This window comes from Ambystoma mexicanum, chromosome 1q, assembly GCF_040938575.1.
Source record: "Ambystoma mexicanum isolate Mex_15411 chromosome 1q, UKY_AmexF1_1, whole genome shotgun sequence".
NCBI classification, from domain to species: domain Eukaryota; kingdom Metazoa; phylum Chordata; class Amphibia; order Caudata; family Ambystomatidae; genus Ambystoma; species Ambystoma mexicanum.
In genome coordinates, this window is record NC_090922.1 from 638,017,851 (window position 1) to 638,031,566 (window position 13,716).

At 45.1% G+C, this 13,716-nt stretch overlaps 1 protein-coding gene across 2 annotated transcripts in view; it reads left to right on the top strand.

The window, feature by feature from the left end:
• The window catches only part of ABCA4 (ATP binding cassette subfamily A member 4), a 1,737,150-nt gene that overhangs the window by 1,268,106 nt on the left and 455,328 nt on the right, over positions 1 to 13,716 (top strand). For both annotated transcript variants that reach the window (XM_069641223.1, XM_069641222.1), the window contains exon 27: positions 6,866 to 7,071. In XM_069641223.1, the coding sequence (XP_069497324.1) occupies positions 6,866 to 7,071 (206 nt within the window). The remainder of the gene's footprint in view (positions 1 to 6,865; positions 7,072 to 13,716) is intronic.

A 13,716-nucleotide genomic window follows, 5' to 3' on the forward strand; every position in this document is an offset into this window, starting at 1 on the left:
CACACTTATTTTCCATGAAATGTGTCAAAAATCGAAAACACAGAATTCCAAGTTTTCGGATTTGCAGTGAATTTTTCCATGTATTTACGTAGATCTGTTAGCGCCATGCATGCACCATTGTGGAGTTGTATTGCAGGACTACAGTATGAATACAGGTACAATTTGAAGATGAAACAACCATGATGACAGCATTTCTCAACTCATTGCTCTACCCTTAAACAGGACCCGAGCAACCAAATCCCAGAAAGCAACATATGGCAAATGATACACACACAGAAAAGGCTAGAGAGCAAAGTACAGGCTTCAACAAGAATTTTGACTTTCATTAAATGTAATGTAGAGTGGTTTTCTAAAGCGTGACTCTACCGTTTTAGCAGCGTTGTTGCTTGTGTCCTTACAAGAAAAAAGCAGGGATTACAGTGTTAGTGTGATGGGGGAAGGCAGATCTGAGGTGTTGTAAAGAGTTCTGAATGCTGGCATGGTTCTATGTGGTCCGAATGCTGGCATGGTTCTAGGACATGATATGATAGGTTATTTATAACGCGCTTAATACCCAGAGGTTTCTAAGTGCGGACCCGGGGATCGAAACTGTGTTGCTCCGTGTCGTCTTGTTTCCAAGGCGAACATGTTGCCCCTGAGCTAGCCTCCCGAGACATGTGGTCTGAATGCTGGCATAGATCTATGTGGTCTGAATGCTGGCATGGATCTATGTGGTCTGAATGCTGGCATGGATCTATGTGGTTTGTGGAGTGGAGACCTTTCTATTCTGTAAAGGAGAACCAAAGATCTATGAAATGACTGTGCTGTTAGACAGTTCTAGCCACTACCATTGGGGGAGAGGGGATGATAGAGATAAAGGTGTGAGCTATGGGGTGAGGTTAATCCAGTATGAGCAAGTGTGAAACATCTGTCTGTAAGATCTTCTGCATGTTCATTGGAGGGTGGAAAAAGATTGGTTGGTGAGTGGGGTAGAGGTGGCGATTTGGGATTAATGAAGACTCCTGTTCTTGGAGTCATGTGCCCAACTGAACCATTTCAGTTTTAGTCTGTTGTTGACCTGGAACTGGTGGTGGTGTTGTCTGGTTGTGCCTCAGGATGCAGAGTTCTTTCTGTTCCAGGTAATGTTTTATGGCAAGAGTGAGGTAGGTTGACCCCACTCAATCCGACCTTCCAGGTTTCTTGATTAAGGTGGTGTGCGAGGGCGAATTGCATGTGCTAGTGAGATCACCACAAAGGGATCTTGTCTCTATTTTTGTCTTTGTTTGTAAGGATTGTTTCACAAGCATCTTTTTAATATTTTAAAGTATCTACCGCAGCGTGCCACATAAAGAGGAAGCCATCCTGACCTCTTTCTCCAATCTCTTAAAATAATTTTAATGCTTTGCTTCGGCTATTTTTAAATCACAGAAATACTTCCTGCTTGAAAACCAGCCTCAGCGCCAGGCCTCTGACAATGCCAACTCTCTTTTATGTTATTTGGAGAAGAGGAGCCCTTACACCCTAGAAGTGCGTGTAAACATATGAGGCTGCTGCTGATACTAAGTTACCATGAGAAATTTAAAATAACAGGTATCAGGGAAAAACCTTTATTTTTATTGTACCATCATTTTATTAGAATTCCAACAAAATATAATTCTATCACATAGGTTTCAATGAATTATAACAACAAAAGCTAATACAATAACAATATCCTTTCACTAACACTATTAACATATATCTAGAATTCTAGCACACCCTCACCTAAATATATTAATATATTATAACCCTATGCAAATAGCAAAAACAAAGCAATTATAAAATCCACGCATAAAACATCACAAAAGACAACGCGAGAAGGAGAGAGGAAAAAAAAACTTTGAAACTAAGTTTCAAGAAACAAAAGCATCACAAAAATGGATGTGATAAAGAGATTGACAGAAAGAGAGGTCAGACTTCTCATCAGTCTTTTGGAGCTTAGGTCAATGCGCCAATTTCGGAGGGAATTCCAATCACAGCTGTAGGGCAAGAGAGTAATGGTCTTGACCTACAACAGAACTTGATGAGGTAAATGAACAGGGAGTCGGCTCCCGCACGTTGAGCAGGGTGGCTTTGCCTCTGTTGATGTGGCTGATTGCCAGCAGCATCTCGGTCCAGGTTTTCCATCTAGCTGGGAAGAGAAATGTGTGGGTGGACACTCTCAGCAGGAAGTATTTGTTGTCGCACAAGTAGTCTCTGCATCACTGAGTGGTGGATCACATCTTTGGGATGCTGGGTTTGTGCCTTAGATGGATCTGTTTGCAACCTATACCAACAGGAAATGTCTTAAATTGTTCTCCAGGGAGGTGCCAAATGGGCAGGGTTGGGGGACGCCCCGTTGATTCCACGTAGCTAGAAGAAGACATATGCAACCCTCCAATCCCGCTTATGCAGATGATCCTGAAGAAGTTCCGTTTTTATAGGGGACCATAATTTTGGTGGCCTCAAAGTGGCCAATGTGTATATGATATGCGTATCTGTGTAACCTCAGTCACTGGAGGATCCCAGTGTTTTCAGAACTTCTGGCCCAGGAAGCAGGCCCAGTCAGTCTTTACCCTCAAGCCTGCCTTTTCAACACCTGTAGATCCAAGGAAATGACTTATTCAAGGAAGTGCTGGCCCTCCTGGTCAGTGCCAGACAGGACAGCAGAGCATGTGAAAGCTTTTTTCGTGCTGATGGCTGCATTTCTGCAGCTGTTATGATCAATGGCAAATGGACCCCTCCTTGGCTTCAGTGTCTAGAGTCCTGGACTCTGCATTGTCACTGGTGAAGAAGGGGGTGCGGTTGCCCGTGTGAGGCACTACCTAGCTGCGCTGTCCTCCTTTATGAGAATGCCCAAGTCGGGAACCTCCTTTGCGATACCTGTTGTTGCACAATTACTGAAGGACTGGTGATCTGCTATCTGCACCATAAATCCAGGCTCATTGGGGGCCTGAATTTGGCCTTGGTACAGCTAATGGCACCGCCGTTTGAACCATTACACAGCTGCGACTTAAAGTTTATTGTACTTAAAATTACTTCTTGGTGGTTGTAACATGAGCCATTTGAGCGAGCAAGCTACAGTCCCTGTCGGCTGATAGTCATTACATCATTTTTACAAAGGTCAAGGTGATACTTGGAAGTGAAGCTGACTTTTTTTGCCTAAGATTATCAGTGAGTTATCAGTGAGAAGGGATACATGTTCAGATTACTGCGCCTCCCAAACGATTTATATTGCAAAAAATATATTAAACTGCAGAGAATGTCTAGAGGACGGTACAGTGAGGAGAGAGGACCCTAAGGGTGGAAGTAGTCGACAGGGAACACTTGTAGTTTAGCAGCTTATGTAGGGGAATACTATCCATCACTTTGCAATAGTGTCACGTAGAATACATTGCATGTGGGAGACATTCATAATATGTACTACGGCTCTAATCGAGAGTAGGCCTGAATCCTCACAGGCCGTGTTGGAAACACAGACCAACAAGGCCTCCTCTTTGGCTTGATTATCACATTCCAATCCCCAGGCGCGGCAAGGAACACGCATGCATACTCGCATATCATTTTTATCAAGTCAGTCCTTTGAACAATTAGGTAGGAATGCCAGAAGCCAAATGGGATATTGGCTGCAGCCCAGTATGAGGGACATGCTCATGGGTGCCGGGGCAGAGGTCTTGAGCTGCCAAAACAAGAACTGAGATTTAAGACACCAGCCCCCCCCCCCCCAGACGAATGGCCATTCTATTTGAACTACCACATGCACAGGAATAAGTCTTAAGTCTTTCATGAATTAGATGGATTAGTTGGACCCTAGTACCATACCACAGGAGGGGTAGCTGATACAGGGGGGGGGGGAGCTGAGCAAAGCAGGGTCCATGATTTGTGCCATGGAGAGCCAAGTGTGATGCCAAGTTATATGATTATGGTGGGAGGTACGATGAGGGCAGCTACGTGTCTGGAATGAGAAAAGAGTTGCCTTGTTTACAAGGATCAGACTGGCATTGAAGTTATCTGCTAAGTTCATGTTGATGACCAGGTGCACATCACATGGTTAGAAGTGAAGGTAGGATGTTGCCTTTTTTAAGTTCACCAATTACCTTACAGCATTCTGAAGTGAAGACGTCCTCACGAATCAGCACAGGGGTCACATGTGATTATTAGCATGTATATAGGTGGTAGCCAATGATGGTGGGGGATTAATACTGTATACTGAATATGTCATTAATGACGATTCTTGTGCTTATGAAGTGGCCACCATATTGAGGAGGAGAGAGTGCTTTGTGGTAGTGCCCTTATAATACCATTGTCTTTATTTTCCTTTTTGTAAACAACATAAAGCTCTTGTTCTTCTTGAAAAAGGGTGCACTATCCTTTTTCCCTAGCAGGTTGTTTTTCCGTTGTCTGGTTGATGAGGAGTTATCCTACAGTTTCACATCAATCATTCGCCGTTTCTTCCAGCTTTCTTTCTGCTGTCTCATCCATCGAAGGCAGAAGGGAGGATTCATAGGCTGGACCCTAAGTGGGTCCTTAGTCACTCTACATCCAGGTCATATCAGTACCAGGTCGACAGGATACTGTGGCCTTGGGCTGTGCCGAAGCAGACCATCACCAGATGGAATGTTACCTGCAAGGTTGCACACAAAACTCACTGGAGAGGATTGTGGCGCATTCCACCAGGGGCCTGTTGCCTGTGACCACTTTTCTGAAGGGCTTTCCAGTTCAGGGGATCTACGGGTCATCTACTTGGTTGACTGCATACATTTGCAATGCATTACTGTCGGATGCTGGAGCTGTGGCCCTTCCCCATTCCCATTTTTGCCCCATAGGGCTCAATGGGACTGGGGAAGGCGCTAAGTACGGTTCCGCAAATTGCGCTACCGTACTTAGCATCAAGGTCCCTACTTTAACGGCTGGTCTAGGACAGCCGTTGAGGTCGGGTCCCGCAAAGGGACCTCGTAGTAAGGCGTTAATGGGTTAACGGCGCCGCAGCCTTTTACGGCGCCGTTAACCCATTAGCGCCAGGGTCGTAATGAGGGCCATTGTCACATATGGCAAGCTGAAGTTCTGTGCATCATTATAGTTTTGAGGTCATGCTGGTGCTTTGAGATACAGATTTCAAATATCGGTATGATGTATTTTTGTCATTTTTTTAAAACCATCTCTTTCACTGTTTGAATAATGGAAATTAATTCTATACATGATCAGATCATATCACCACTATCCTCTGTTAAATAATGTACAGGAAGGTCACTATTGACCCATGTGGGCATTACAGTAAAAAGGTGGTGAGATGGCAGGTATATGTGACGCCCATTTGTTCACCACCTTTGGGGTTCTCCGCCAAGGCTTAGCCCTTTAACTTCAAGGAATGTGCTGCCAAAAGTGCCAGAGCCTTGCTACTGAGAGTGCATATTCCAAATAACCTGCTGATGGGATGGGGCTCACTCAGGAGGGTATACACTCCCTTTTTAGCTCACTGTGCCCTACCAGAAGATACACACTCATTGGCATATAGTCTGAACCAATGACAGCCCAGCATCGAAATGCTAGTCCATTCTCCCCTCAACAAGAGTCTGCCGGTAAAACAGTGGCTAAAATGTGATTGGAGACTCTGCTGAGTGGACTCCCTTGAAAAGAACAGGTTATTTAGCCGTGTTCGCTCTCAGAAGAGCGGCTCTCGCACATTTGGTAGATATTAAAGGGAGATGCCTGGGTTAGCTCAGATGTATCAGTGGATGGTCAGCGTGTAAGGGCTGTTTCTCTGGGTGTCTGGCATCACTAATACACATAGATACGCTTATATTTATAGTAGGGGTATGTCTATGTGCGTGTGTGTGTGTGTGTGTGTCTCTAACAGCCATACTATTGATAACTGGGAATAAATGAACATGTTTGTCAACTGTGAAGTACTTTTATGAATATATATGTAATATTAAAAAATAATGAGAGCATTTGCATTGAAATTATTATAATTCATCCTTCATTCGGCAATCAAGTGCTTGAAAGCACAACCGTGGGCCTCATTACGAGTGTGCCGGTCCGATAAGCTTGCTGGTGCTGTTGTTACCGGACCGGCATACTCTGAGCGAGACCTGACTGGTGGAACGGCACCCATCCGCAGATCATTTCAGATGCCGACCTCCCCATTCCCATTGAGCTCTATGGGGCTCAAATAGGAATGGGGAATAATGCATTTCGGCACCCGCGAAAGGGCAATTACCGGGTCCGGCGAGGCCATAATGACTCGGTAATTGCCCATTCGCGGGTGCTGGAAAAAATTGCAAGTTTGGTGGCAGCCTGCCAGTTTATACCGGCAAGGCTACCGCCAAACTTGTAATGAGGCCCATATGTGTCATGATGAATTGCCTGTCCCCCCCCCCTATGAACCCACACAGACACGCTAAGTAGTAAATACAGCGGCCATTCCGCCTCCAGGGCACCATGGGTCCGGTTCACAAAGATTTACATTGGATCACATGAGTAGATGCCCTGAGCCTCTTCGATTTTCTTCTGCTTCCTTATATCTTATTTACAAAGCCTAAAACCGGGGCAAATCTAGAGCTGCTTAGAGAAACTTTGCGATGCATATGTACAAAGATTTGCTCAAGAGCGTCTTAGATACAGGCTGGGTACCTCTGGATTGGCTCCAGTTTTATGCTGTGTAAATCAGGCATGACGTAGCGGGAGCAAATCTGAGGTGCTCGTGGGCAGCTCCTGATTGTCTCCGGTGCAAGTCATTGTGAATGGGGCCATATGTGTTTACTCATAATGAGAAATTACTATGACTCATCACTAATGAAATATTGCCGTACAGAACATCGGTACAGATTCCAAAACAATACATAGATCTGCTGTTTTTGTATCCTTCCAGGGAACGTGGGTGCCCTCACAGAGCTGGTCCACCACCATGTCCCAGATGCTAAGTTAATGGAAAGCATTGGGCAGGAACTTGTCTACCTTCTTCCCAGCAAAGACTTCAAGCACCGGGCCTATGCAAGCCTCTTCAGGGAACTGGAAGAGAGCCTCGGGGACCTAGGACTCAGCAGCTTTGGCATCTCGGACACCCCTCTTGAGGAGGTAAGAGTATTCAGCAACGCTTGCCCACTGGAAGAATGCAGGGGGATTGATGAGTTGCCCATGGAACGGGCTGCGGTTTATCAACCTGCAGAAAGAGCACACATTGGGCCTCATCATGGGCCCAGAGATAATCCTGCCGGTGCTACCGGCGGGTTGCCGCCGGACCCGTAAAAATGTACCAGCGCCTGACTTTCCTGTGCCACCGGGAGATTACTACTGCTGTGGGCCGGAAAGTCAGGCGCTGGTAAAATGTAAGTCCCAATTCCCATAGAGTCCGCTAGGGCTCTATGGGAGTGGGGACACGGAAGCACTGACACCGTTGCTAACGGTGCCAATGCTTCAGTGACCGGTCTGCTTACCATGGCCGCTGTGCCTGGCAGGGTCAGACCTTTCGGGCACTGCAGCTCCGACAGGCAGACCTGTAATATGCCGGTCCGGAAACAACAGTGCCGGTGAGCTTACCGGCACTCTTGTTTCCGGACCGGTAGGGTTCTAATGAGGCCCTATGTCTCTACAGGCGGTCAACAAAGATTTGACCTTACGTTTTCAGTTTTCTACACAAATATGTGCCTTTTTTGCTATACAAAGTTATCTTTACAGAATAATTCACAGAATAAGTGTCAATTAAATGATGTCAGTTGGAGGCCATTGTATTTATAAACAGTGTGCATTGACCTCCTTTCAGCGCAAATGCTATGTTAAGGTGGTTCTTGCATAGCTCTTATACCACCATGAGGGTACCTTAAATTTTAAAGTGGGAAAAGAGAATGGGGAAATGAGGGAGATGGCTAGACATGGAGAGAGTGAGGAGGGAACAGAAGACGGGGAGAGCAGAGAAGGAGGGAAAAGGAGGAGGAAGGAGGAGAAAATAAGGTTATGTGTATGTTTACAGTAGATTATCTGCAAACTAAACCCTCTTAGGGTGCTGCTCCCAAGGACCGACACCGAGTTCTCAGGGTCACGTTAGAAATAAATCCATGGGGTGACTTTGAGAGGAGTTTTGGGCTGGTTTTCAATTGAACATGGTAATTTGGAATATAGGAAATTGATCCTTATGGTAAGGGTGATGGTGATGGTTATCGCTTTACAGAGAGATGCTATTAACATGATGAACACCTGGGATGAACATGCAACCAGGTCAGGGTGCGGGGACTGATCGCAAATCTGAGAAATCAGGACTTGAATTTGATGATTACAGGCACTGGAGATGGAGTAAATATGTACCGCCACGGCAAGGGCATGTCATGGTAGCCAGGCGGTTACTGACTAACCCTGTGGTGTGTTATGATGGGGCTTAAAGCACTAAGATGGGGTTCAAACTGTCGAGAATTGCGTATCTGTTCAGGAAGAGCAGGGCAGTGTTTGCTCATGGTAATAGGAGAAGCCGGGAGACATGAACAAACACGTCAATGTGGCTGTTTACGAGGAAAGTACTGGGAGTTACAGGATGTGAAAGGCATATACTCACAGTGCAGATGCATGAAAGCATGCTCTTTGCTATGCTATGTTTTCTTGTGTAGTGCTTGCCACACTGTGAGATTGCTTCAAAGAGCTGAAGGGGACCTGGGAAGAGGGAGAAAGGGAGTGTGAATGAAGGAAGCAGGAGAAAATAGATAATTAATGAGGGAACATAAGTGTGGGAACCAGGGAAAGGGAGAAGGGGCGCTATCTGACGTTGACTGCTTGTATGACACATATACCACCCAATGGTGGTTCAAAGCTTTGATAGGGGTAAAGGAGAGAAGGGATGAGGTTACATGTGAGGGTAAGAGGGAACATGGAACATTAGCCTGAAGGAGGGAGTAGGAGAAGGAAGAAGAGTATTTTGTCACGCTGGTTTCTAGTATAGTTGTTATGCTTAGCTAAGGGTGCTTTAAAGTGCTGGAAGGAAATTGCAAATACGGAAGTGTAAGTACATTTGTCTAGGTTCACGTAGATGTGATATGCCAATTATTCATTTATTACAATTAATCATTTATAAAAACCCCACCCCACAATTCAGGGCAAAGTACAGACAGTGGGGAACTCAAAAATCGAAATGGGTTTAAAATAATGATATCAATTTTATGCAGCCTCTATTGATGTTCCTGCTTGCTGGACCTGGCACTCAAAATGTGCAGACAAGGATGATGCGGTAGTGTTACATAAATGCTGATGGGCTCGCGCATGTGTCTCCTCAATTGTTATATATGCACTATTTTAAAGGAGTCTGCATGTGATGCGTTCAATCTTTTTAGATTTTTCAGCTGGAGATGTACTATTCTCCAGTAACGGATACTTAGTTGAGAATTCTCTTCCCTCCAACACTACAGTTGACTCTGCCTAGGCATTGACAGACAAGAGTATGCAGAGGATTTTCACTTCACACAGTTCTTAATGAATAGAGTTAAGTCTGTCAAGATGCTTTGATCACACAAATATCCAATTTATACTACGACTCTACACAGTGGCATTAATTGTGTGATGTCACTGCTTGCATTTAGATAAATTAGTAGGGGTTTCTTTTTATATACCTTTTTAAAAGGTGATTTTTGATTTTGGTATGATCAGGCACGGACCCAGTTATACAGGCATCATTACATGAACAAAACCCTCAATTTAGGTGGCTGGCTTGGAAGTCAATTCATCTGTGCAAACTGGACATCCATCTATTCACTGCTTTGGCTTCCTTCCTCTCAATGGACATACTGAGGGACTGGTCTGCCATCTACTAAGAGTCAGTTAGTTTGTTCTGGAATCTTCCATTTGTTTCCCTACTGTCTCTTCTTCACCCAATCTATATATAGATATATTTGTGAAAGTGTGTTTGTATGTTCAGGGTTGGCTTCAGCCCCATAACATTTGGTGGGCTAAAATTCTGGCCCACGGTCAGCATACCATTCTGGGGTGTACTGGTGATAGTGAAATTTGACCAACCCCACCCATTATCCCTGCACAGAACAGGGTCCTGCCCTATGCTATCAGTGTAGGCGGTTTCAGGAGATTGACGTTTTTCTGATTGTGGCTCCAGCCCCACAACAGTTGGTTTGCTGAAATATTGGCCCAAGGTCGACATACCAGTCTGGGGTGTACAGGCGACAGTGAAATTTGACCAAACCCACCCACTTGCCCTGCACAGGGGTGGAGCAGGGTCTAGCCCTGTGCTATCAGTATAGACGATTCTGGGAGATTGACGATTTTTGTGATTTTTCAAAGATAGGCAGTTAGGACACAATATAACATACACAAAGCTACAGCAGACTCCCATGTGCATATCAGCTACAGACACGGCAATGCCGGGGGTATGGCTAGTATTCCATAATCCAGACTTATTGACTTCTTTCTCTATCCTCTGCGTAGGCTATTTTTATAGGCTTTCACCCCACCTTCTTCATTTATAAATGTAAACCTCTCTTTTCCATGTACATCAAATATGATACAACAACATTAATAACATTTTCATTCCTATGCTTGATTTTCAAACAATAGAGTTTGAATGAATTACTAACATGGCAGAATGAAGGAACATATCATATAATCTTACATTGACTGGATTCTGCTGTAATGACATCATCTTTACCTATGCTGTTCACATTTTAAAGACACATGAAGAAATCCAACTAAACTAGAAACTCTTGATTAAATGGCTTGCAGTATTTCCTGCAAAAGACGTACTTTCATTCTCAGCCTGCATTTCACATGTAGCATAGTTCATTCTTGGAACACTTTAAACCTTACAGTTTTCTCTGCTCAAGGCTGCATCCCAAATGCACCCATCCTGCGCTTAATATTTTGGTGCAGGATTTCGCATACAACAGGGATACGCTTTGCCAAGAAGCATTTTCTCTCATTATTCACTTCGGGCCTCAACTTTATTAGAAAATGCCAGACATGTGGGATTGTATAATCAAAGGGGCATTCAATTGGTGTGTCACATCTATGTGAGCCTAGCCAAACATATATAAAAACACTTACAGAAGGGTGGAAAACAAGTGAGAGAGGGGAGGATGGACAAAGTGGGAAAAGGAGTTAACAGCAGACAAAAGAAGGCAAGGGGGTGTTAATGAGGTCAATCTTATGTTGACTGTTTCACATAGAATAACATCATATTTAAAATCGAAAGGCAGTTTGTAAAATCCCAAACTTAGCTTATGAGGCTTAAAGAGTCTAAACATAGTGTGACTGCTACTAGTCGAAATAGCTTGAGGGAGAGGATCCCTCTTCTTCTGGTGTAGCAGCAACATGGGTCACATCTCTTGGCTATGAGATGATATGATATTCTATTTGTATCGCGCTCATACACAAGTGTTTCAGAGCACGACAATGCAAGGTAGGGGAACAGGGGAGAACACAACAACGATTTTACTAGGCCCAGTGACATTGAGAATGCGCGAGTTCATGGGAAAGGGGAAAAGTGAATGGAAGGGGGAGAGTGGAAAGTACGGAGCAGAGGAGAACAGATAAATAATGATAAATACAAATAAATAGATAATAGATGCAATAAACAGTGGTAGTGCAGCCAGCAAGTGGCAAGTGCTGTGTTTACAGCAGCAGACTGGGTAAGTCTGATAAGTGCAGAAAAAGAAGAAAATGGGGGTGTGGGGGACTGTATGGGTACAGATACAGTGCCCAGTGCAAGGGGTGGCCAGAGGACAGTGCAGGAGGGTGGCAGACTGAGCAGGTACCTGGACCCAGGGGACAGAGGGTGGCCAGGTGCACAGTGCCAAGAGAGAGCAGATTAGCAGGGGAGAGGGGGAGCGAAGAGGAAGGTCTTGAGGTTCTTCCGAACTGGAGCTGGTCCTCCTCAAGTTTTAGAGTGGTAGGGAGGCTATTCCAGAGGGAGACCCCAGCCGAGGACAGAGATCTACCCCCAGCTTATTTCTTTGAAAAATGACTGACCTTGAGGGAGTTAGAGGTAGATGAGCGAAGAGCTCGAGAGGGGAGGTATTTGTAGAGGGATCGGTGAAGGTATTTAGGACCCAGGCCCCGGAAAGCCTTGTGGACAATGCAGAGGGTTTTGAATGTAATTCTTGCATCCACTGGGAGCCAATGGAGAGATTTCAGAGCTGGAGAGACACAATCCCAGGGCTTGAGGCCAAGGACAAGTCTTGCAGTCCTGTTCTGGATTAGTTGCAGAGGGCGGAGAGTAGAGGCAGGTATATTTAGAAAGAGGCTGTTACAATAGTCCAACCTAGAGAGTACCAGAGCTTGGGAGATAGTGAGCTTCTGGCGGAAGGAGAGGAAAGGCAGAGTACCTCTGAGGAGGTGCAGTAGGAAGTTTGACTTTTTCGAGACCTCAGAGATGTGGGCAGAGAAGGAAAGTGTGGAGTCAAAGATGGCGCGGTGGTTCTTAGCCTCGCAGGTGGGGGTAGGAGGAGGGCCAAGGGAGGCCGGCCAGAGAGTGATGGGAAAGGATGGCTGATAGCTTTTCCAACGAGGAGGACCTACATATCTACACCAAAGCCGGATATCTTTGGGGGACCTGCTCCAACACCCTGAAACCAAGCACCAACCATACACTGGCTTTCCAGGCCCAATAGGCCCCATTAGTCTGGCTAAACACCTCACATGTGGGCCATTCAGATCAAGAGAATAGAAATGTAATGTTCATGTCAACTGAACTAATAAACATTCAGTTGAACATTCAGAACATAAGTATCTCCCAACGCTTGTGCACTGAAGGCCTGTTGCTTTTACTCAATAAAAACTTGCAAATACTTGTTAGTCTCACTATCAGTGGTTCTAATTGTGTAAAAGAGCTTTGAGAATATTACATCATATTCATAAGTTGTCTACGTGTGCATTTATCAACAGCCAACAATAACCTTTTGGCTCACATGCCTTTTGTTTCGCCAATCCAATGACTTTCTCTAAGCAAGTCGAGACAGTTCCTGTTTTTTTCCAGAATGTTAGTGACCCTTATTCATATTGTGTTGCAATTTCATACAGTTATGCAGATATTTGCACAAGTGTACATATCCAGTTTCCTAAATTTAAGATGTGCATTCTGCAAAGTTAACAGTTTGCAATTGGAGCTGACCTTTTTTACTGGACGTCTGTCATACACACACACACACACATTCACACAGCAATCACTCTATCATTGACATGAGTACACTCACTCATAACACAAGCATACACACATCCATACACATATTTAAATAAAAAATAAATGAACATAAACATACCTTCTGCAGGGGCCTGAGCGTGGGTGCTGAAACACCCCGCTCCAGGCTACTCTATCTGTATGTGCGAGGAGGTGCAGGAGCTCCCCCTCGCACATACAGTCATGCAGTGCCCCAGCCAGCATTTCCAATGAGCTATGCAAGGCTGGTGAAGCAAAACGCCCCCAGCCTTGCATGGCTCAATGAGCATGTGTGGCTGGGAACTGAACTGTCAAAGGGAAACAGTGTTTCCCTTTGACAGTTCAGCCAGCCCAGGAGCACTCCCTCAGCTGGAAAAGCAGCTGAGGGAGTGCTCAGTGTTTCACTGGGCAAGCTCCTCGGCTCCGCCATAATAGGTGAGGGGGCCACTGGGTGGACTCTGCACTAGAGCCACCTGCCTTTATCTTAACTCCCTTAGATCCATGACCCTCACCTGTCCTACCCGAACAGACTTGCCGAAGTCATGTCTATTGTAATTTCGAGACTCGCCTATGCCAACTCC